Source organism: Megascapheus bottae, chromosome 2 (assembly GCF_031878675.1).
Source record: "Megascapheus bottae isolate mThoBot1 chromosome 2, mThoBot2.hap1, whole genome shotgun sequence".
NCBI classification, from domain to species: Eukaryota; Metazoa; Chordata; class Mammalia; order Rodentia; family Geomyidae; genus Megascapheus; species Megascapheus bottae.
The window spans coordinates 94685367-94708448 of NC_143510.1; the positions used below are offsets into that span (position 1 = coordinate 94685367).

Genomic DNA, 23082 nt, shown 5'->3' on the forward strand with positions numbered 1-23082 from the left:
GGTGACCCTCTTTCTGATCTGAGTACCTGGATTATAGGTGTGAACCACTGTACCCAGATAGAGTTTAACGTTTCAATCCATCCAGAGCCAATCTGTCATGTCTAATGACATGTTGGAAAAACAGCACGACTCAGTGTTGTGTTTTACAGCACTGCAGCCAGGGAGAAGCTCAGGCAGTCATGGCGAACGTCAGGCCAGGCCACGGCCAGGCCACAGCAGAGCCTGCAGGAGTGAGCCTGGGCCTGCATCCTCCCAGGTGGGTCCCAGCAGGATCTACCGGGGGCTGAACCTGCAATGCTGAGCACCGCTCTGCACGCTGCAGCAGGTGCCGGCAAGCCCAGGACTGGGCGGGCAGGGGTGTCTGGCCAGGGGAGGGCGGGGCATCTGAGCAGGCTCACTGGTCCCTGGGCTGCAGGTTGGGAGACCCAGGGTTTTGCATGATTTTATATTTTTTCGGTTGGTCATGGAGCTGGACTTCAGCCTGGGCACTGTCCCTGAGCTCTTTCACTCAAGGCTGACTTTCTGCCACTCTGAGCCACAGCTCCACTTCTGGTTTCCTGATGGTTCGTTAGAGATAAGTGTCTCATGAACTTTCCTGCCTGGGTTGACTTCAAGCCACAACCCTCAGGTCTCAGCCTCCTGAATAGCTAGTGAGTGCACAGACCTTATAGGAACAGTGCCCGGTGTGGACTCTCCTTGGCCTGAAGGCCCTAACCCACCCACTCACTCACTAACATCTCTGCCCCAGCTTCCAATTCTCTCCAGGTTTTTAATACAAACTCAATAATAATATTGATAATAAAGAATAACAGTAATAATAAATAAATAAATAAATAACCATCTATACGAGGAGATAAGACAACATGTCTGAAAACCAAGAAAGAGTAAAGAGTAAAAAAGAGACTCACTGGTTCTCCGACCTGTGCCATATTATATAGAACTGACCTTCACTGCCCTGACACACGTAAATATAGCAACAGCTCAGCCTAAGAGCAGCTCAGTATGCACTCAAGTTCACATGGAACACACATACACACACAAAACCACTAACACCCATTGGCCATGCAGCATGGGAAAGCTCCACATGTCACAAAGCAAAGCTCAGATCATATGGCCCAAGTCCTGCTGGGTCCTTGCTATGGTACATGCAACACCAAGATGATTTTCTAGAAAATACCTCAGGCTTTGACAAGCTCAGAAATATCTCGTACATCTCAGAAACACCCATGATGGAAATCAGAAAACACTTTTTGTTGTTGTAGTCATCCTTTTGCTTTTGGTGCCATTCCTGAGGCTTGAACTCAGGGCCTGGGCACTGGCCCTGAGCTTTTACACTCAAGGCTAGCGCTTTGCCTCTTGAGCCATAGCTCCAATTCTTAAACTGCAGATAAGAGTCTCATGGACTTTTCTGCCTAGATTGACTTAGAACTGCAATCCCCTGATCTCCAGAGTAGCTAAGGATAGAGGCGTGAGCCACTGAAGCTTGTCAGAAAAGTTCGTTGTTAAAACAAGTATAACTGAAATACAACTTACTTCAAGTTTCTTTAGAATAACTCTGTTTTACGTTTGTCCCCTTTAGGCAGTAATGGAGTGAATGCAGAGCTCGGCACATGCTAAGCCGTTCCCTAACCACTGCCTTCCCTGACACATGCCTGAGCTGTGCGCTGCCTGCTCTAGGCTCCCATGATTGTTGGGAATCACAGGTGGGCCCCCCAGTGTCCCCCGTCTCCTCCCCTGTGCTCCCTCTGCAGACCCACTTGTGAGTGGTGGTGATGGGACGGTCCTGGGCCCCTCCATGCGCCCCATGTCGAGTGGGAGCAGGCGTGGGTGCTCCTCGGACCTGTCCCCATCATCTTTGGTCCTCTGCCTCAACCTCCTACGTGAGAACCAGGAGCCCGGGGCCCAGGGCCCAGGGAGTGACAGAAGCCCGCCGCAGCTCCACAAGCACACACAAGCGAGGGGACCCCAGCCAGTCCAAGAGGGACTTCCTGACCGCAAGTCCCACGCCCAGGCTGTCGTCCTGGGACCTGGGAGACCCATGGGTGCTGGGATCTGCCCCCAGGAAGCAAGGGAGGGGAGAGGGGGAGGAAAGGGAAAGGAAAGGAGGGAGAAAGGAAAGGGAAAAGGGAAGGAGAGGGAGGGAGGGAAGGAGGGAGCGAGGGAAAGGAAGGAAAGGAGGAAGAAAGGAGGGAGAAGGGAAGCTCAGCTTGCTCTAAGGTGGAGATGAAGAACCCTGTGGGAAGGAGGTCTGAGTGTACCCAGCTCCCTTCACATGCACTCACACATGCAGGCAAACGTCCCGCATGCATACACAGGCATGCATGACACATGTACAAACATGTATATGCATGCATAGACTGGTGTAGAGAAACACACAGGCACACAAAATACAGACACATCTACACACAGACACATCCACACATCCACACACATGCACACTGATGTCTACATCTATACACATATGAACAGATACATGGGACCTGCTCAGACACACACATACATGCATGTACAACAACACAAAGACACATGTACACATGCACACATATACACACACACACACAGGATGCCCCATAGACAGCAACAGACACATGGATGCACGCTCCAACCCACATATATATACTTGGAAAAAGCCTGGAAGAAAGGAAGACACACCAGTTACAGAATTCCTTCAGGCGAGTTGAACAGTATTGCCCTAGGCCCGATCTTCCTAAAAGCCTACCACTTCCGACATGGCTGTACCAGGAGAGACCTGATCCAGGGCTCCTGTGAGCCTCGGGGGAGAGAACTGCAGGTGTTTGAGGAGCTTGATGACGACAGGGAGTGAAGTGGATGGCAGGGATGACACAGGAACGTCTGTCCCCATCATTGCTGCTGGCAGAAGCTAAGGGACATAGGAAAGTGGGAGCTGCAGGCCCGGGGCAGCCACGAAGGGCTGCCTGACAAGGCAGTGGTTTCCACAGACCCTAAACAGCTCAAACCCCAGCACAGGGCAAGGTGAGGGCTGGGACTTCTCTACCTGTCTCCGGGGAGGGGTGAGGGCTGAGGGCCGCCCAGTGGAGGAGCCTGGGCCGGGTCCCACAAGAGAAAGCAACCTGGCTGGACACCATGCCTGGAATCCTGGCTACTCAGGAGACTGAGATGGAAGGGTCATGGTTTGAAGCCAGCATGGGTAGAAAAGTCTGATTCCTATCGCCAATAAATTATCCCCTCCCCCAAAGAAGCAGAAATGGAGCTGTGGCTCAATTGGTAGAGTACTAGCCTTGAGCAAAAGAGCACCACGACAGCGTGCACATGCACGCACACATGCATGCACACGCACACACACACACGCACACACACACACACAGAAAGCAACTTGTCATTGGTTCGAAACCTGTCAATTGGTTCTCTGGCTTTAAAAAAAAAAAGATCTAAGTAGAAACTACTTATGACATAAAAATGAGAAACGTGGACGTGGTGCTGTGGTTCAATGGTAGAGCATTGGCCTTGAGCTGAGCATGACATACTCCTTTAAAACAGGAAACTTCCGTGGACTCGAGAGCCTCCTGCCACCGCCTGGGCTTCGGTCTCCCAGCTGCTGGGATCCCAGGAGACTGTCACCTTGTCTGGGGGGAGCTCTGTTCCCTAACTCTCAATCAGACGAAATGGTGAAGACCTCCCACAAGTGAGCAAACACGTATGTTTATGTTTGTTCACATACGTGAGGCAGGCAACAGGTCCTGGGCCCCTTCTGGATGGGCCAGCCTCCCAGCCACGGTCCCAATCATGAGGGCACTGCCATCACTGGCGGGTGCACAGGCACGCTACTTCCTATACCACAATTAGCTCTGAAATGCCTAAACTCTAGCCAGGAAAGAGGCCTGGCCCCTGCTGCCTGGGGAGGTCTACCTTCACTCCCGTGAGTGGCTCCAGGCCTGCCAGCCTCAAGACCACATGTGTTGTCCTAGCAAGAAGGAAGGGAAGACGCCCCTGAATGGCTCAATTGTGCTCCTGCCCCAGACAGCAGCTCACATTTCCCTTCTCTAGGGCTGGTGGGCCCAGGGGGATCTGGAGTGGCGGGTGCCCCTGTGAGGCACCCCGGGAAACCCCCTCTCTCATCTACCCTGCAGTTACCCAGGTGGCTTGTGGCCCACTCACCTGGAGCTGGAGCTTGGAGGACACGCCAGCTGTGGCTTCCATCAGCACACCATCCCCCTGCCGGGTCCGGAACATGAGCCCCAGGTACCAGGGCACAGAGATGGTGATATCCAGGTCACTCCACGACACCAGGCTCTCTCCGCTGAAGTGCTGGGCGTGGGGCATGGCTGTGGACATAGACCAAATCTGCATGGCTGGAGGGAGAGCGCCAGGCCTGGGGGGGGGTATGGTTCCACCCCATCCCCAGGCCGTTACAGTTTTAACAGTAAGGCCAGGCTCAGGCCTTCCGCAACAAACCCAGTCCTCAGAACCCAGTCATGGGCTCGACCAACACCCATGCGGACCAGAACGCTTCATCCGTAGTTGAGACGTGGTGAGGGTCCCTGGGCTCGGGGTAGCTGGTCAGCCAGACTGGCCTAGCGGTCACTGGGAAACCCAGGCAGGAGCAGGCTCTGGGAAGGGCAGCCCTGGAGAGGGCAGCATGGGCCGGAGGACACGGTCGTGGTGGACACTTGAGAAGGGGAGAAATACTCTGGACCTAGTGGTCTACCCAGAGCAGGTGTGATCACACAGCCTCGAGGGCTGGGCCCTGCCTCCTGAGGGCTTCCGGGCAGCCTGGCTGGGTCCCCAACAGGGCTGAAGGGCAGGCCCGGGGCAGCTTGCATGCTGGGCCCACGGGTGGCTTCAGTGCAGGACTTCTCAGAGCCTTCCCAGCACCGGAATCCCTGGGGTGGGGAGGTGGACACCCAAATGGATGTGGCTCAACTCCACCCCGTCCTTACGTCGTGATTAACTAGCAGTACTTGGGTTTGAACTCAAAGGTTTGCTTGTGCTCCACCTCTAACTGTCTTTGATCTGGTTATGGTGCCTACACGAACCGTCCCTTTAAGCTTTCCATGTAGCCGGTCTGACCTGCACCACCACACACCCAGCTACCACTGTGTATGCCTGGGCTGGCCTCAAACCACCATCCTCCCGACCCCAACCTCCTAAGCAGCTGGGAGTACAGATATGTCTTATATTTTAAGAGTGTCAATGACCGGGGGAAAAGAAGCTTGAAAATGAGGTGATCTGCTCAAAGTCGGCCAGATCTATAACTGCACAGAGGCTGGGGGGGAGGTGGGGGGGCGGAATCTAAGGGCTCAGCCTTTTGTTCACGAAACAGTGCCGTCTGGAAGGCGAACAAGGCCTGGGGAGCCAGAGTGCCCCTGCCGCTCCCGCTGGCCCTGTCCCGAGGAGGCGCTCACTCACAGGCTGGAGCCTGGGCCTCTGCCACGGCCCCCCTCGGCCCCCAGCTTCCACCCTCTGTGCCCCTGGGGCAGCCGCAGCTGGGGCATGGGCAGTGCCAGGCCTCACCTTGCTCACAGTTCTTCCCACCGAAGTGGAGTGGGCACTGGCACAGGTACGTGTTCCACCTGTTCACACAGGTGCCCCCGTTCTGGCATGAGGTCCCCTGGCAGAAGTTCCTCTGAGCAGCACAGCCTGGTAAGGCAGAGCACACAGCCGGGCCTTGGTGCCAGGGCACCAGGGGCCCAACCGAGGGACCCACTCCATTCCCGTCCCGCTCCATTCCCACCTGGGGGGTCTGGCCCCATCCCACATTGGGGTGTAAAGGGCAATAGCCCAAGCTTCAGCCAGGCAGGAAACACTGGCTCTGCCCATGTCTGGTCTGGTCACCCAGTGACACACAGCCAACCCCGGGGTCATGTGTTCCAGGGTCGGGTGGGCAGCGGGAGCAGGGGCCCCAGACCAGCCTGGAGTGTGCAGCAGCGGGTCCCTCATGTCTAAGAAAGGATGGCTCACCAGGGATGGACAAGGAGCCCTCCCCAGGGTGCCTCCAGTGGCCAGCAGGGGCTGTGCCACCCCACGTACCCGCCAGGGTGCCATTGTTGGCGATAAAGCCTGCCATGTCCACATTCCGGCCATCGATGGACAGGTTCCGCATGCAGCCCACGAACTGTCGGTTGTGCACGGGGAAATCTTCAGGTAGGTTGGGGACGCCACCCAGGAGAAGAGGGCCAGTCAGATCCAGGGACCTGTGGAGACACAGCCACACTCTGTATGCCCAGGAGAGGCGCCACCAGACCAGCTCTGCTGTGACATCTGCTGCCTCTGCTGCCAAGGAGCTGTCACGTAGCAGGAGCCTCGGGTGGTGATCAGGACAGAAATAGAGCCCCTGCTCACCCAGTGAGCACACTGCTTCTCGCTGGGACAAAGCCAGCGATCCAGGGAGACAGGGCAGGGTAGCCACCGAGTCACAAGGCTGCCATGATAATCTAGGACCTCTGGCTTCTCTTCTGACCAATACGTGTAAAGGGAATTCTTCTAGAGGGTTCCATGTCTAGAGGAAAGGTCACCTGACGCCGGGGAGGGAATCTAATGCCAGCCTGAGCTGTGGCCTGGTTGTGGAGGCCGGGTGCCCTGTGCAGGCACGGTGGCTCCGGGGGGGGGGGGGTACGGATGTCTGGGGGCCCTCGGGAGACTCACTTCTTAGAGCCGCTCTGCGTGCCCTGTGCAGCACAGCTGTAGTTGCCCACGTAGCTGCCAAAGTGCAGGGCCACGGCCGCGTCACAGTCGTCCACGGTCACCACCGCCACCTTCTCCCCGGACGGCCCGTGGGGCAGGCCCAGCCGGCCGATGTTGGGCTGTGGGCACAGGAAGCACCTCCGTCCGCACTGCTCCCCCAGGGAGCCCCCGATACACCCCCAGCCCAGCCCACCCCCAGGGTGGGGGCCACTGTGGACCAGGAAATGGCCTCAGAACAAACAGATCTGGACTGTGAGCTGGAGCCAGGGCCGCTGAGCCAGGACAACCACGGCTCTTAAGACAGACAAGACACAAGCAGGACACAGGCCAAGGACGCTGAGCACTGTTGTCCCTGCCCACAGCCAGAGGGCCAGGGAGACCTCGCTCAGAGAACTGGAGGGGCAGCTCTCTGGGCTCCAAAGAGCCAACACCAGTACCACACTCCCCACTCCAGAAATCCGCCCCCCACCGTGTCACAGCTCCTCATTCATTCAGAGGGTGGTGAGCCCTGCAGTCCCAGCATCCTGGAGGATGAGGTGGGAGGCGCGCTTGAACCCAGGAGTTCCAGGCTGGTATAAGCCCATTTCAGAAGAAGAAAAGTCAAATCAAGGTCCCAGTGCTTCTTGATCCCAGAGGGTCAGTTTGAGTGTACAACATAATGTGACCATGCTGTCTACATGTGCGTGTGTGCGTGTGTGTGTGTGTGTGTGTGTGTGCCCTAGTACTAAGGCTTGAACCCAGGCTCTGTCCCTTGGCTCTTTTGCTCAAGGCTAGCACTCTGCCATGTGAGTCATAGCTCCACTTCCAGCCTTTTGACGGTTAGTTAGGGATCACAGTCCCGAGGACGTTTCTGCCTAAGCTGGCTTTGAAACCATTACCTGCAGATCCCTGTCTCCTGAGCATGACCAGGGCGAGCCACTGATATTTGGCTCATCAATGTTTTGTTTTGTTTTTAATTGGGGACCAACTATTTAAAAATAAAAAAGTCTTAGTTTTTGCCTGGGAACAAAGCGCCTGCTTGGGTGGGGCATGGGGTGGACGAAATGCTCTGGAGTTGCTGGTCACAGGCGCTCAGTCAGGGGCCTTATTTACCCAGGCAGCTGGACAGCCTGTGAGGCCAGACATGGCCACCCCAGGTCTATTCCAGATCCACCCTGTCCAGCCACCTGCAGCTTCTCTGTGTGACATGGGTTCTGATGCGAGATTACGGTCCTCTCCGCATTCCCGGATTCCAGGTCGGCCTAACGCACGAGTCTCCTGCAGGCCAGCTCTCCAGCTCATGCATCACCTTTTACACTGCTGGGGAAATCACCAGGTCTGATAATCCTCCAGGCTGACTTCACCATTGCATTAGGCAATAGCTAGATGATTTGGAAAAATCACCTGTTTGCTTGCTCTGTAACAGCAGTCTGATTAGCAAACAGTCCATTAGGGATGCTTAAATGTTAGGTGTGATCCTGGAGAAAGATGAGCCTCCTTCAAGCTGTGTGCGCCCCCTATTATCTCCACAGCTTGTAATTTACATTTTTGGTGATGGGAGACTTTCGGAGAGGGGCATAAACAGCATTTTACCGTGCTAGGCTTTAATGAAACTAAGCTGCTATTTACAAAATTGCAATTGTGGCAAACTGCTGCATGTAATCAACAGCTCAGCACCAAAGGAAAAGGAAAACTGAAGGGAAAAGACAGAAAAGTACATAAATATCTAGGTTTGTAAGCAGGGGGTTTCTGTTGACTAAGGCATTCTACTGACCACTGGTTTCAGTCTGGTGCATATGGAGCACAGCTGCGTGTGGGGTTTGGGGAAAGGGCAGCTGTGGTCCCAGGCACACTCCCCCACACAGGGGCACTGGCCTTCCAGTGCTTGGCGCAATCATGGGAGAAGAGCAAGAGGGATGGAACTGAATGGCAGAGCACCTGCCTGGCAACTGCAAGACCCTGGGTTCCAACCCCAGCACTGACCAAAGAAGGTCAGGCGCTGGTGGCTCACACCTGTAATCCTAGCTACTCAGGAGGCTGAGATCTGAGGACGGCAGTTCAAAGAGCCTGGGCAATAAAGTCCAGGAGACTCTTATCTCCAATTAGACACCAGGAAGCTAGAAGTAGAGCTGTAGCTCAAGTAGAAGAGCAGCAGCATGAGTGGAAAAGCTGAGGGACAGTGCCCAGGCTCTGACCTCAAGCACAGGGTGTGCATGCACACGCGCGTGCGCACACGCACATACACACGCACGCGCGCACGCGCGCGCGCGCACACACACACACACACACACACACACACGTTACTGCGGGAAAGCCAGCTCAGAGTGAAAAGCCAGTGGAAGAGACACCAGGAAATGGCAACAATGCCGGGCCTGCGTCCAACGCCCTCCCCTCCCTCCCCCACACCCTTGCTTTTGAAAAAGAAAGCAATTGGAGCTGCTCATTCCAATTTGTGGCCCAAGAGAAAGTGATCCGAGGCTCTATGGGGCCCCTGCACAGGTGAGGAGGAATAGACAGACGAGCTCTCTTTAACAGTTGAGTTTTGAAATAGCCACTAAAGAAAATAACAGTAAGTGGCTGAAGTGGCCAGATGGCAATTTCTGAGTTTTAAATTCTTTTTCTATGTTTTTGCTGGATGCCGGGGAGCGTCTTCGAACTAGCCACGAACCCGGCTTCCTTGCTCCCGGCCCACACTCTACTACCATTTGAACCTCTCCTACAGTCTGGCTCTAGATTCTTATGCAGACTTTCTTGCCTCAAGCTGGCTTTGAACTATGATCCTCCAGATCTCAGCTTCCTGAGGTAGGATTACAACCACAGGTGTCTACTACATTCTTACGTTGAAGGAACCCAAGAACAGGACGGGCTGGGCTATGTCTAGAAAGCCAGGCGGCCAGAGCTGTCCCCATTCACAAGTCACTGGGCGGGGGGGGGGGCAGGGGTGCCCAGGCCTTACACTGAGGACAGAGCCCCAGTGGTGGCCAGGCTGGACAAAGAAGGTACAAAAGCCAGGCAGGAGGGCATGCATTGAGGATGTCTGGACATCTGTGGTCTATACCCATGGTGGACTCCCTCAGGTCACCCCAGGTCAGCACAGCTGCTCAGAGCAGAGCCCTCCCAGAGCCAAGGGCTGCTGTGCATTTGAAGGAGGACCCAGAAAAGCTGAGCTCTCTGGATCTGTGCGATCAATCAGATGATTCATTGATTGGGAATCTTGATACAGAAGCCATTGGGAGGGCTGGCCCCCACTCCACCCTTCTCCTGCACCTCCCCACTGGCTTCCTTCCACCCCCAGGCCTATAGGCTGAGGCAGGAGCTTTTGTGAGCTCACAAAAGCCTTTGGGCCTGCAAAGTGCTCACATTTCCGCAAGCCTTTTAACCTGCTGCAGACAATTCCACGTTGTCAGGAGGCTGACAGGGCGGTGGGGGTCCGGTTTCAGCCCCGTGGGAGGGGTGCGGGGTGCTCAGACACCAGACACCGGAGGGCGGGCCTCGGGATGTGAATGGATTCGCATTCAGTGTCAGAAATGATTAACTGACGCTCATATCAAAAAATTCACAGATGGCCGGACCTCAGGAATGTATGCAAAGAGTCAAAACGTGGCACTCCACAGCTACGGGACTGCCATTCTCCAACACAGCAGGGTTCAGACCCGCCCTTCAGCTACTCGGATCATGGAGGGAGAAGACCCCACACCAACTGCAAGGGAGGAGCCCGCCAGGGGATGCCATGTGGGAAATCTGGTCCTTCTTGAGACCCTTCTACTATTTGGCACTCCTCATCTTTTCCTTCTTGGCTTCCCCACCAGAATACAAGCCCCTCCTGCTGTCACCAGATTCTCTAGGCCTGGGCCAGGATAGGCCAAGGTGGTGTGAGAGGGACATCCCCACTCCACCATCACACCGCCCCCCACGCAATGCAGTTTTATTCGCCTCACTTCAGTGTTGCAGGCCAGGCACTGCCAACATTTGGAGAACCAAAGAACCAGATTTGCCAAGTGGTAAAGCAGCTTCAATCTTCCCAGACTGGGCCCAGGGTTGGGTTTCTCCTCCAGAATGAATTGGCTGTGTGCCACAGGCTGCTCTTGTCCTGGGTGTGGCACAGCCAGACCCAGAGTGGGCTTAGCCTCCTCTAACACGAAAGTCCATCTCCTCCCGCCCACTGGCCACCGGCACACACTCAGGTCTCCCCCTAAGGTGAACTCATAAGTCACTCCCCTTGTGTGTAATAGTAAGGATAAAAACAAAAGCCCAGGCCAGGAGTCTGGCCTCGTGGTAAAGTGCTTGCCTAGCATGCACGAAGACACAGGTTTGATTCCTTGGTACCACATACATAGAAAAAAGCCGGAAGTGGTGCTGAGGCTCAAGTGGTAGAGCTCTAGCCTTGAGAAAGTCCAAGGACAGTGCTCAGGCCCTGAGCTCAAGCCCAGGACTGGCAAAACACACAAACAAACAAAAAAGCAAACAAAAAAATCAGGCGTCTGCCCTGAAGACTCGGGTCCTCATGCCCCAGCTGCCGGCCAGCAGGCGACCTCGTAATGAATCCAAGTGGTCAGACAGTCCCAAGGTCCTCTGCAGCTGTGGCTCTAGGGCCTGACCCCATCACCTGCCCAGGACTGGGTCAGGTGACTATTGCTTTGAGACTAAGCTGATTCTTAGAAAATGGATTTGAAATAGGAAAGGGAAGGGGGGAAAACAAGATGAGGGAAGGGGGTAGGGGGAAGGAAATGGGGACAAAAACATGAGAAGGGTATCAATGTGTGTGAAGTAATGCACCTTCTATCTGCCCAATATAATCGTCACCCCTCTATTAATTACAATAAAAAATAAATGAAAAAAAGAAGAAAGTGGGTCTGAGCCAAGCTTCCACCTCCAGGGCTCCTGAAAGCCAGGGGCATCCTGACCTCTGACCTCTGGATGGTGGCTAGGACGGGGCTCTCCCAGACTTCTATCATGAGACTCAAAACGCTTTTCAACCAGGACCAGACCTACAGGCACCTGACAACTCCCGCGGAGCCGTCCGTTTCTCAGGCAGGAAGGCAGTGCGTCGTCCCTCATTCTGCCCAAACAGAAATGTGGGCTCCATGCTGCCTCACAGGGCAGCTGGCAGCGGATGGCGGGGATGGCAGGGCCGGAGACCTGGGCCTTCCCGGAGCTTGGGAAACATTCAGTGGGCTGACATCAGCTCCAGTGAGCCCCACCCCACCCACTTAGGAGCCCCAAGAACTGTGGGCCAGCCCACAGGCTTCCCGGATTGCAGTCACTGACCTCGGCAGCCAGCGCTGGCGGGCCAGGCTGCGGGGCAGTTTCTCCCCCAGGGTAGACTGTCAGGCCCTGTGAGTTCTACATGGGGCCTTGTCAAGGGGCCATGGCGACCTCAGGGGCTGTGTAGGCGACAGGCGCCTGTGCACCCTCACACACACTGGCACCCTCACCAGCAGACTCCTTTGGTGTACACACCGGTGCAGAACCTCACACTGTCACACGTTCATAACCGAGACACTAGAGACTCACCGAGCACACACGCACACTCACTTTCACCAGCAGACGCCCCACACACGTGCACAGAACCTCGAGCTCTCACAAAGCCTGGCTTGCTCCAGCTAGCCTGTCCAGAGTCTGGCGGCCACGTGTACAGACCCTGGGACCTTGCTTTCTTCTTGGCCACCTTCCGGGGCACTCCTGTCTCTGGAGGTACCACAGCTGCCAAGTGGTGGGTGTGGTGTGGGGCTGGTAAGGTACTGCAGTGAGAGAGCATGTGTGGACACGTGGAGAGGTGGTCACAGCCGGGGGGGGGGGGCGGTGGATGCTAACAGCCCTAGGACAGCACAACAGCACACCAGCCACACCGTGACAAACACCACAGCCAGACTGTGGTCCAAATCTCATCCCTTCACTTGGTCCTGGGCCTCAGTTTCCTTCTCAGTCTCCAGGACTGTGAGGACAACATGGGCTGACATACAGGCTTCACCCTGGGTGAGACATCTGTCAGTGAACATGGCCTGGTACTGGGTAGCAGCGGGCAATCTCAGGGAAGCAGCTAGGTGGCCTCAGGACACTGGGAGTGGATGGAGGGCGGCCTGGGAAGGGAACGAGACAGGTGGCAGGTGGCAGAAAGACCCGTCACCGCTCCAGACAAGAGGCTGCCAGCCCCCAGGTGACTTTCCACCCCCTGGTGGAGAACACAAAGGCCCAGGGTGGGGCCTGTACCTCCCAGAGAGCTGTCCTGTTTCCATCACAGGTGCCTCTACCACCAGCAAGCCTGTGTTTAGGGAAGGAAGGCAGCTCTGCCGACCCCAGCAGGGTGGGGTGTGTCCTCAACAGCGGCCCCCACGCCACAGAGGGGCGCAATGCCACCTCTCTCCCGGGGCTTGCTGGCCACCCTGGGTCCCTTTGCTGGCTTTAATTATCCGCTGTGTGTGGCTTCAAGAGAGGCCGAGATGAAGGATAAACGTCACCCCACGACCCCCAGGCGGCGATGGCACGTTGCCCGCACGGAAGGCGTGGACCCTCGATATTTATAGAATGCCACAAGGACCAGGAGAGAAAGGGCCACACGAGCAGGAAATGCCACCGGAAAGAAGCAACTGATTCACACAGCAGACTGGGGGTCGGCGGGACGAGAGTTTTATCGCCACTGAACCCCTGGGGGCTCCTCCAGGCTCCTCTTTGTTGGACTCTGTGTGGGGGTGAAGCCCCACGACAGGCTTGCTCAGCTGTGTGCTGGGCCCAAAGGTGGTAGATACTTTGCAAAGTTTAACTGGAGCAAAGTTCGGCTTCTTTAACTTGCATAGTTTTAAAATCTTTTCATTTGTTGAAATAGAACATTCAGAAGCAAAATCAAATAGCCAATTGCTGCTGGTGGCTCACGGCTGGCATCCCAGCTACTCTGAGGACCGTAGTTCTAAGTCAGCTCAGGCAGGATACGTATTTCCACTTGACCACCAGCCAGCTCCAGCTCTGTGGGATGCAGTGGACGCGGGTTTCATGCTGGAACACCCATGTACCACGCACCTCCCCACTGCCCAGGGACTTTCTGGTGGCTGCTGGCCGGTCTTCTTGTGTTCCCTGGGGACTGTGGCCACGTGTGATTTGCCAATGAGATGAGCAATGTGACAAGAGAGGAGAAGGCCAGGAAAGTCCCCAGAGGGCTCTCTCAAACCACTGCCCCAGCCCCCCAGTGCCTGAGTCTGTTCTCATCCTCACTGTCATCCAGGGCCCAAGGTCACTGCAGAGAGGTCACAGCACAGAGGCCAGCAAGACCAGGGACTGCTAGAAAATCATCTCCAGTCGACCTGGTGATCCTGACTTCAGGCTGCTGCCTCCCCTCCTCCCTGGAGCTGCCCTAAGCTGACCGACCCGTCCTGCCCGGGCTGGCAGGCTGGGGACTGGTACAGCACGGGGGGCGGGGGCTGCAAATCACAGCCTACTCACAGACAGAAGCACCCAGCTCCCGGTCCTCCCAGCTCCTCCCAGTTCAAACCACATAATGGAGGCTAAGGATGTAAGGGCACTGGGTGGCTTCCTCCCGAAAACTCCCTCAGGCGAAACGGGGAAACAGCTGGGCAGCGTCCTAATCCCTCCACTCAGGGCGCCATTCAGGGGCTGCTGAAGACTCCGCCTGGTACGGAAGCACAGATTCCCATAATCCACCCACCTGCCTGCCAGTTGGCGAGTGCGAGGTCCCCTTCCTGTGGAACCTTCCTGGGCGGCGGGCACCCCAGCATCCCCGCTCCCCAGAGCCTTGTCCAGGTGGGAAGGGCAGGCACTTCCGGTGTTCAGAGCTGAGGTCAGTGCATTAGCAACTGGACAGAGCTCCCTGACCTGCCTGGCAGGCGGCTGCAGGGCCACCAGATGTTTCCGGAGGGGCTCGGCCGTGGGGAGAGGTGGCCCCGCCCCAACCCGCCCTGCATCCCCTCTGGCAAATGCTGCTGCAGCAGCCGCCTTGCATTTCTGACTCGGGGGGTGTGAAGGTCGCTGACAGCCCAGGACAGTCCCCAGGACACCTCGGACTGGCACACTAAGCTTCCATGGCAGGACACAGGCCCAGCTGGCAGGGGGGCACACAGAAGGGCTGAGACTCAGGGATGGACACAGCCAGGCAGCAGGGAGGACATTCTTTGTCATGTGGAGGCTTCCTGGCCTCTGATGGCAGAGCATTTGTGAGTCCAAGTACCAGCCCTGAGCCATCACGGACAGCTGGTCCTCTGGCCCTGGCCACCCCAGGAGACCCCGCAAGCCATCCAGATGCTGTGGGCATCTGTGGGCAGAGCCTCATGCGGCCTGGTGCTTCTGTCTGGGCTGCTCCATGGAGAGCCAGGTCTGGGACGTCAGACCTAGGTCCTGCCATGCTGCCGTCTCCAGTACCTGCCGTGGCCCCAGGGACCCCCCAAGGCCACTCCCATCCTAGGTCACATCCCAGTGGCATGTGCTCTGACATTGCACAGCACGCGAGTCCCAGATGGAGAAGCCACTGGAGAGGGGAGGAAGGACGGCGCTCCTGTCCTACCTTGTTATAGTAATGCACCAGCACCGAGTGCCACCGCCCGTCGCTCACACCTCCAGGGACCTGGGGAGCCACCGTTGTTGTAGTCTCCCCTGCACAGAAGGAGGAAGACCCAGAGATGAACACATGGGGGCTAAGGACCAGGATTCCAGCCTTCAGCCTGTACATCTCACCCCCAGACCTGCCGGGTCTCCCTTTCTTCCACACCACCCCTATAGTGGACCCCAAATGCACTCTGGCAAGGAAAACAAGAGCCCCCCCGCACTGTGCCCCGCTGGCTCTGTGGCTCAGGGCCAGGGACACTGGCTCCAGCCCCTGACACAGGGGAGCAGGTCATGGCTTGCCACGAACAATCCTTGTTCTTTCTTTTAAACATGGACATTGCAACAGGAAGGGTTGCTACCAGACTAGGAAAGCAGGGGTCACGTCCGGCTGTGCCAAGATCTCTCCTCTTCATAAGCTGTTGGTTCTCGGGTACTTCATTACAGTGACAGAAAGTTGAGTGACACTCATTTGTGCCAGAAAACCCCAGAGGGGAATGGCTAACAGTCCTACAGACACTGTGGCCTAACAGCCAGGACTTTCTTCAGTGGCTTTGTTAATGTTTTTAATCGTCAAGGCTGAGAATGTAGCTAAAGTGGTATAACACTCGCCTCGCATGCACAAAGCTGGGGTCTAGCTTCAGCGCTGAAAAAAGAAATAACAACAACATGGGGCCGGGAGTTTGGCCTAGTGGTTAAAGTGCTTGCCTAGCATGCATGAAGACCCGGGTTCGATTCCTCAGTACCACATACATAGACAAAAGCTGGAAGTGGTGCTGAGGCTCAAGGGGTAGAGCTCTAGCCTTGAGAAAGTCCAAGGATAGTGCTCAGGCCCTGAGCTCAAGCCCAGGACTGCCGTAAGAACACTGCAATGTACATCTTCCTGCCCTCTGAAATCTAGCGAGCAGACTCCTAGCTGTAGAGCGGGAAGTGGGGTGAAGATGGAGCCCGCTCGCGGCGCCCCTCAGGAGACTCACCTGCGGAGAAAGTGAGCTGCACCTGCTCGTCCACGATCTCCAGGGCGATGAAGTCGTGCTTCTCGTTGAAGCGGCCGTTGTACAGCAGCAGCGCGTTCCTCTCCTGTGTGGCAAACCTGTGGGCATAGGCCCCACATGAAGACCCAGGGTGCTGGGCTGTCCCAGAGGGGAGGAGCTCCCGGGATCCCCCAGGCCTGGGGCCAGGAAACACCCTCGCCCTCCCCCAGGCTGACAGTCCATCAACCCTATAGCAAATCAGAAGCTCCCGGGGGATCTGGTGGAATGGAGACTGAGGATGCCCGGTGCCCTGGGAGTGAGAGGTGTGGCACCCACGCAGGTCCTCGGGGCGGGGGGTGTGGCCATTGCCCAGGCAGGCAGCGGGTGTTGTAGGACCACCTCTTTTCCACCTTGGTCCTGCCACCACTCCAGGCACACGACAGTCTTTTGGCTTCCAAAGTGTGGAGAAAAGACCCCAGGGCCTTTGCACTCACTGTTCCCTCCCACTGCAATCTTCCCCAGAAAAGGCAATCCAACTGCATCTCCTCTAGCTCATGTTTGCTAATTTGCACCCCTGGCTCCATCAGTCGATCCCATCACCCTGTTTATTTCTGAGACTCTAAGAGCTGTGCCTGTAGGGGAAGGGCTGTGACTCCATTCGCTGCTGTACCACGGAGCTCGATGCCAGGTCTGGCCCATGTGCTGAGGTAGACGTGTGGAAATAAATAGACTGCTAGGTCTTTTCAATATTCAGAATGAAAACACAGCGCACTCAGGGCTGGGGGCAAAGCTCCAGAGTAGAGAGCCTCTGCCAAGCAAGTACTAGACCTCAAATTCAAACTCTAGTGCCTAAAAGAAAGAAACCTGGCGAGGCTCACAGTGCAAGGTTAGTCGGGGCAAAAAGTCAGTAAGACCCTCATCTCAACAAATAAGCTGGACTAGATGCAGTGGCTTGTGGCTCCAGGCAAAAACTTGAGGGTATATCTGAACAAAACCACCAAAGCAAGAAGGGCTGAGGGCCTGACTCTAGTGGTAAGCACGGCCTGCAAACCAACCAACCAGACCTGACAAAGGAGTCACCTTGACAGGAACATCTCAGACCCACACGGCTCCCCCACTGCCGCAGGTCTCGGCCCAGGCTCCTGAGCCACCAGCCCCAGCCCGCAGTCAATTCCCGGATTCCTGGAAGGCCAGTCTCCAGTGAGGGTTCGCCCACAGCTTAGAGTCACCAACAGTCACTGCAGTGGCTATGGCCGGCTATGGCCTTCCATCTGCAAAGTCACCTAAGACTCTTGTGACACCTGCCACCTGTCACATGCCCCAGATACAGCCCCCAGAGACTCCTGACCCGATGGGTGTGGGGAGATGGGGACTTGCAGAAATACTGTTTGCAACAGCAAGCCACACACCAGGAGGAGGGCCTGGGCAGCCCCTGGCAGAGCCCTTGTGTTGGAGACGGGTGCCATGACAACCATCTTCTGGGCAGACCAGGGACCGCCTCAGGACAGGCACAGCAGTGGCCTGGGGCTGGCCCTGCAGGGCCTGGCGTGCCACTTTGTGAAAGGGTCAACACTGGCCATTTTATAGAGAGGAGAGAGGGGGGAGGAAGCGGCGTGCTCCATCCCCAGACCTCCCCGCCATGCCAGTTTTATGGACATGAGGCAGAAGGAGGAGTCAGTTGTCCAGAAAGTCCCTGCTGCTGCTGTAGGTCAGGGCCCTGCACCATTGTCTTTCAGCAGGCAGCCAGGAGGGGAGGCTGTGGCACAGAGGACAGAGAATACACCCCCATCCCACACTGGCACCCAAGACAGGAACAAAACCACGCATCAGACACACACAGCACTCGCTAAGCTCAGAAGCCTTGTCAAATGTGAATGACAAGAAAGAACCCGTGAAACTAGGGGTCAGGAGTGCAGAGTGGTAGAGTACTCATCTAGCACTGAGGAAGCCCTGGGTTCGATCCCTCAGTACCACACACACGGAAAAAGCTGGAAGTGGCACTGTAGTTCAAGTGACAGAGCACTAGCCTTGAGCAAACCGGGTGCAAGGACAGTGTCCGGGCCCTGAGATCAAGTCCCAGGACTGGCCAAAAAAAAATCAGTGAAACTAAAAGCTGGTGGAAAAAAAATGAGTAAGACTCAAGAGATCCCCAAAACATGTGAATGAGAAATTGAATTTTTTCTGATTAAAAATTTTCATTACATAGTTCTGCTGAGAAGGGCGCCATTAGCCTTATTGACCATTCCCTTATATGTGATTTGATTCTTTTGATGCTTTCAGAATCTTATCTAATACTGATGTTTAAAAGTCTGGCTATGTATGTATGCATATATATATAATTTTAATTATGCACATACATATATAATTTTAAGTTGTTTTTAGCAGTCATAGAGCTTGAACTCAGGGACTGGGTGCTGTCCCTGAGCTCTTTTTTACTCAAGGTTAGCATTTTACCACTTTAAGCAACAGCACCACTTCTGGTTTTCTGGTGGTTAGAGATGAGTCTCATAAACTTTCCTGCCTGGGCGGGCTTTGAACCCTCCTCTGATCTCAGCCTCCTGAGTATCTAGTAAAACAGCTGTGAGCCACTGGCACGCAGCCTGATTTTATTAATAGTCATGTTTGCACTGAATCTGACTGGAAACTTTCTGACCTCTCAGGATCTAAACATTAAATTTTTCAAAAAAATGTGGTCTCACTTGTTTGGATGCCTTATATTTCATAAAAGTCTATTTAGCAGTTTGGTATAAGCAAACAACTCAATACAATTCCATAATTCCTAAAAAATTTTTTAATTACACCTAGCCTGTAATCCTAACTACTCAGGAGGCTGAGATCTGAAGATTCCAAAGCCAGACCTGGCAAAAGAGTCCATTAAATTCTAGCAGAAAGCTGGAAGTGGAGCTGTGACTCGAGTGAAAAAGCTAAGGGATAATTCCCAGGTCCTAAGTTGGGTCCAGAATGGGCAGACCAGAAAATAAATAAATACATTTTAATTACATCTAATCCCCTAGGAGGAGGAAGCACGGAAGTATTAACAACTTCCCAGTGCACAACTGGCTGGCGTCCCTGTGACAGACAGGACTGGGGCCGGGAAGGGCCAGCAGCGGCTGCTGGTGGCACCTGTACCCCAGGCCTGGTTCTGGCACTTGGAAGGGTCCCCCACTGGCTCTGGCTCAGCCGTCACCAGGCTGATGCCCCTGGGTGCCGGGGGCCTGGAGCCCCACGTGCTGTGCAGCTGGCCCTGTGGGCGTGCTGGCCGGGCCCCGCACCCACCACCTGTGTCCCGGGGTGGTGTCGAGAGGTCCCCGGAGCCCGCGCCGGGGCGCCGCGTGGCAGGAGCACTTACGCGAGGGAGACGGTGAAGTGGAAGCGCTGCCGCAGGCCGCGGAAGGTGATGAAGGACTGGGGCGGGAAGCTGCGCGTGCTGACCTCGCAGAAGGGCCGCTCGTACGCGCCCGGCGGGCACAGGCAGTGGAAGCCGCCCACCAGCAGGTTCACACACGTGCCCCCGTTCTTGCACACTCCATTGGCACAGCGGCCCGCGCGGACATTCACCTGGCAGTGATCCCCTGGGGATGAGAAGCGTCGTGTGACCACAGCACCTGCTGTTGGGGAAACAGCCACGGCGCTGGAGCCAGGGCTGGCGCCGGCACAATGGGCACCACGCCGAGGCCTTCCTCGAGCTGCCATGCTGGGCGCTGGCATCAGCCTGGGTGCCCACCTGGCTCCTGACGCCCAGCCTCCCCACCGCCCCTGCTCCCCTCACCAATCGGCTCAGGACGCTGGAGACAGCTTCTCTGAACACCAGCTGCAGTGTGCCTCGGTCCTCCTGGCTTCGGACCCACGCTGACCCGGCCCCACCACGCCCAGGCCCAGGTCATCAGCCCTCACTCACCTCTCCACCATTACGAATGACAGGGACCAGCACAGCCAGCGTGGGTCCCCTGGGTCCCCTGGGTCCCCTCCCCCTGCGTGCCTGTCCCCTGGGCCACGCCCCTTCGGGAAGCTTCAATGCCTCCACAGCAGGCTGAGGGCACCACGTCCAGGCCTGGGTCTCACCGCCTCCTGCCCACCCATGCTGGGTGCTATCACCACCAACCCCCAGCTCTGCGCAGACAGCTGCGGCGGTGTGGCCGAGGGCCAAGTCTGGAACCATCCGGCACAGAGTGGGCACCTGGTAGGTGGGTGCCAGCTGGGCACCTGCAGGGAGGGGGTGTCAGGATGCCCGGTGTGTGGCAGCCCCGGTAAATGCTTGCAGAATGAAGTCATAGCATGCCAGCACTGCCCCAGTCTCCAGGCTGGCACCTGCTCTGTGCAGCACGTGCTGGGTTCGGAGGCTTGGCGCAATCAAGAATCAACTTCACACACCACACAGCTTCTAGGGAAGCATCGGCGCTGGGCTTCAGGTGAGCTGGGACAGCCCAGGGCGGGGCCTCCCCTCTGGGTCCCGGTACCTTCTTCCAGGTGCACTCAAAGACCTTCAAGACCCTCAGAGTGTGGCCCAGTGTCCACGCATGAGCACACAGGCCTCCGCAGCCACGCCAGCCAATGTGTGCAAACAGCACCGTAATCTACCGGGACCTTCTGTTACACCCCTTCAGGCAGGGGTGAGGAGGTGTCCAGGGTTTAACCAGCTATCCTGGAGGGCAGGGCAGCCATTCTACAGCCTAGCAAAGGCCTCTGCCCAGCCAGATCTATGCTACCAATCCTACAGTGCAGAGCAGGAGTTTGAGAAGAGATGGCAGCACCAATCAATCCTCTGAACTGCCTTATTCACGGGGAAGAACCCAGCCACACTTGGCAAGCCCTATGCCTTTAATTTTCTGCTCTAACACTTTGAGGAGACACTGACCTTTTTTTTGGAGGGGGTCGGTCATGGGGTTTGAACTCTGGGCCTGGGCACTGCCCCTGAGCTCTTCAGTTCAAGGCTATTCTTCTACCACTTTAGTCACAGCACCACTTCCAGTTATCTGGTGGTTATTTGGACATAAGAGCCTCATGACTTTCATTGTCCCGGGGCTGGCTGTGAACCAAGATCCTCAGACCTCAGCCTCCTGAGTCTCTAGGATGATAGCCATGAGCCACTAGCCCAGCTGAGACACTGATTTTCTTGTTACTGTTACATGGCTACCATGTAACTCTGGCCGGCCTCTCAGCATTAGCCTCCTGGCTAATCCTTCAGAGTGCTGAGATTATAGATGTGAACCACTATGGCCAGAAAGAGATGCCATTTGAATGAATTTGTGTTTTTTGTTGTTGTGTTTTGGGTTTTTTTGTTGTTGTTTTGGGGTTTTTTGTTGTTATTGTTTTTGCCAGTCCTGGGCTTGAGCTCAGGGCCTGAGCACTGTCCTTGGACTTTCTCAAGGCTAGAGCTCTACCACTTGAGCCTCAGCACCACTCTGGCTTTTTTCTATGTATGTGGTACCGAGGAATCGAACCTGAGTCTTCATGTATGCTAAGTGAGCACTCTACCACTAGGCCAAACTCCCGGCCCTTGAGGTTTTTGTTGTTGTCGTTGCTTTATTTTGTTACCACAATGTTTCTGTTGTTTGTTCTGTTATTTGTGTGTGGTGGTATTGGGGCTTGAACACAGGGCTTCAGGCCTGGAGTTGGAGCCTGGTGCTTTTCCTTTACCTCTTGAGTTACAACTGCCTTTCTTCTCCTGCTCTCTCCCCCCCCCAGCTCCTCCTCCTCCCGCTGCTCCTCCTGCCCTCCTCCCCCCAGCTCCTCCTCCTCTATCCGCTACTCCTCCTGCCCTCCTCCCCCCAGCTCCTCCTCCTCTATCCGCTACTCCTCCTGCCCTCCTCCCCCCAGGTCCTCCTCCTCCCGCTGCTCCTCCTGCCCTCCTCCCCCCAGCTCCTCCTCCTCCCGCTGCTCCTCCTGCCCTCCTCCCCCAGCTCCTCCTCCTCCCGCTGCTCCTCCTGCCCTCCTCCCCCCAGCTTCTCCTCCTCTATCCGCTGCTCCTCCTGCCCTCCTCCCCCCAGCTCCTCCTCCTCCCGCTGCTCCTCCGGCCCTCCTCCCCCCAGCTCCTCCTCCTCCCACTGCTCCTCCTGCCCTCCTCCCCCAGCTCCTCCTCCTCCCGCTGCTCCTCCCGCCCTCCTCCCCCCAGCTCCTCCTCCTCCCGCTGATCCTCCCGCCCTCCTCCCCCCAGCTCCTCCTCCTCCCGCTGCTCCTCCTGCCCTCCTCCCCCCAGCTCCTCCTCCTCCCGCTGCTCCTCCTGCCCTCCTCCCCCCAGCTCCTCCTCCTCCCGCTGCTCCTCCTTCCCTCCTCCCCCAGCTCCTCCTCCTCCCGCTGCTCCTCCGGCCCTCCTCCCCCAGCTCCTCCTCCTCCCGCTGCTCCTCCTGCCCTCCTCCTTCATGTGCTGAGGTTATAGTAGCATCACCCTGCAGACAATGATCAGAATTAAAAGTTATCGTTCCTGTTCTAGTTCTCATTCAAAATGAATGTGGTGTTTCCTCCACATCTTAGTATTCCAATTGGAATCCACTGCTGCTGAGTGATAAGGCCCCCTCCTGCCCTCGCCTCACAGCACCCCCCTTCTCCCCTCTCCCTCACAGCTCCCATCTCCTGCTTGTGCCAGGGGTGGCAGTCATCTGGACCATCTGGTGGCTGAGCTCAGTGGTTGAGGAGCAGGAGTGCCCCACTCTCCCATACCCTGCAGCCCCAGGCCGCTGGCCCTGCTCCCAGCTGCTGGGAAAAGCCCACTGGAAAGGATCTTCGAGGAAGCCTTTTGCGGGAGGCGGGGAGGGGTGATACTGGAGTTTGAACTCAGGGCCTGGGTGCTGTCCCTTCGTTTTTTCCACTAAAGGCTGATGTTATACCACTTGAACCACAGCTCTACTCCTGGCTTTTGGATGGTTAACTTACAATAAGAGTCACAGATTTTCCGGGCCTGACTAGCTTTGAACTCGCGACG

General features: G+C 56.2%; 1 protein-coding gene across 1 annotated transcript in view; it reads right to left on the minus strand.

Annotated features, from left to right (window-relative positions):
- Celsr1 (cadherin EGF LAG seven-pass G-type receptor 1) overlaps positions 1-23082 on the minus strand; it is a 94466-nt gene that overhangs the window by 26091 nt on the left and 45293 nt on the right. Inside the window, exons 3-9 of the mRNA XM_090354180.1 lie at positions 19513-19735; positions 16167-16282; positions 15152-15240; positions 6625-6782; positions 6010-6173; positions 5494-5619; positions 4138-4304 (exon numbers count right to left, since the gene is read on the minus strand). Coding sequence (XP_090210306.1) covers positions 4138-4304; positions 5494-5619; positions 6010-6173; positions 6625-6782; positions 15152-15240; positions 16167-16282; positions 19513-19735 — 1043 coding nt within the window. The remainder of the gene's footprint in view (positions 1-4137; positions 4305-5493; positions 5620-6009; positions 6174-6624; positions 6783-15151; positions 15241-16166; positions 16283-19512; positions 19736-23082) is intronic.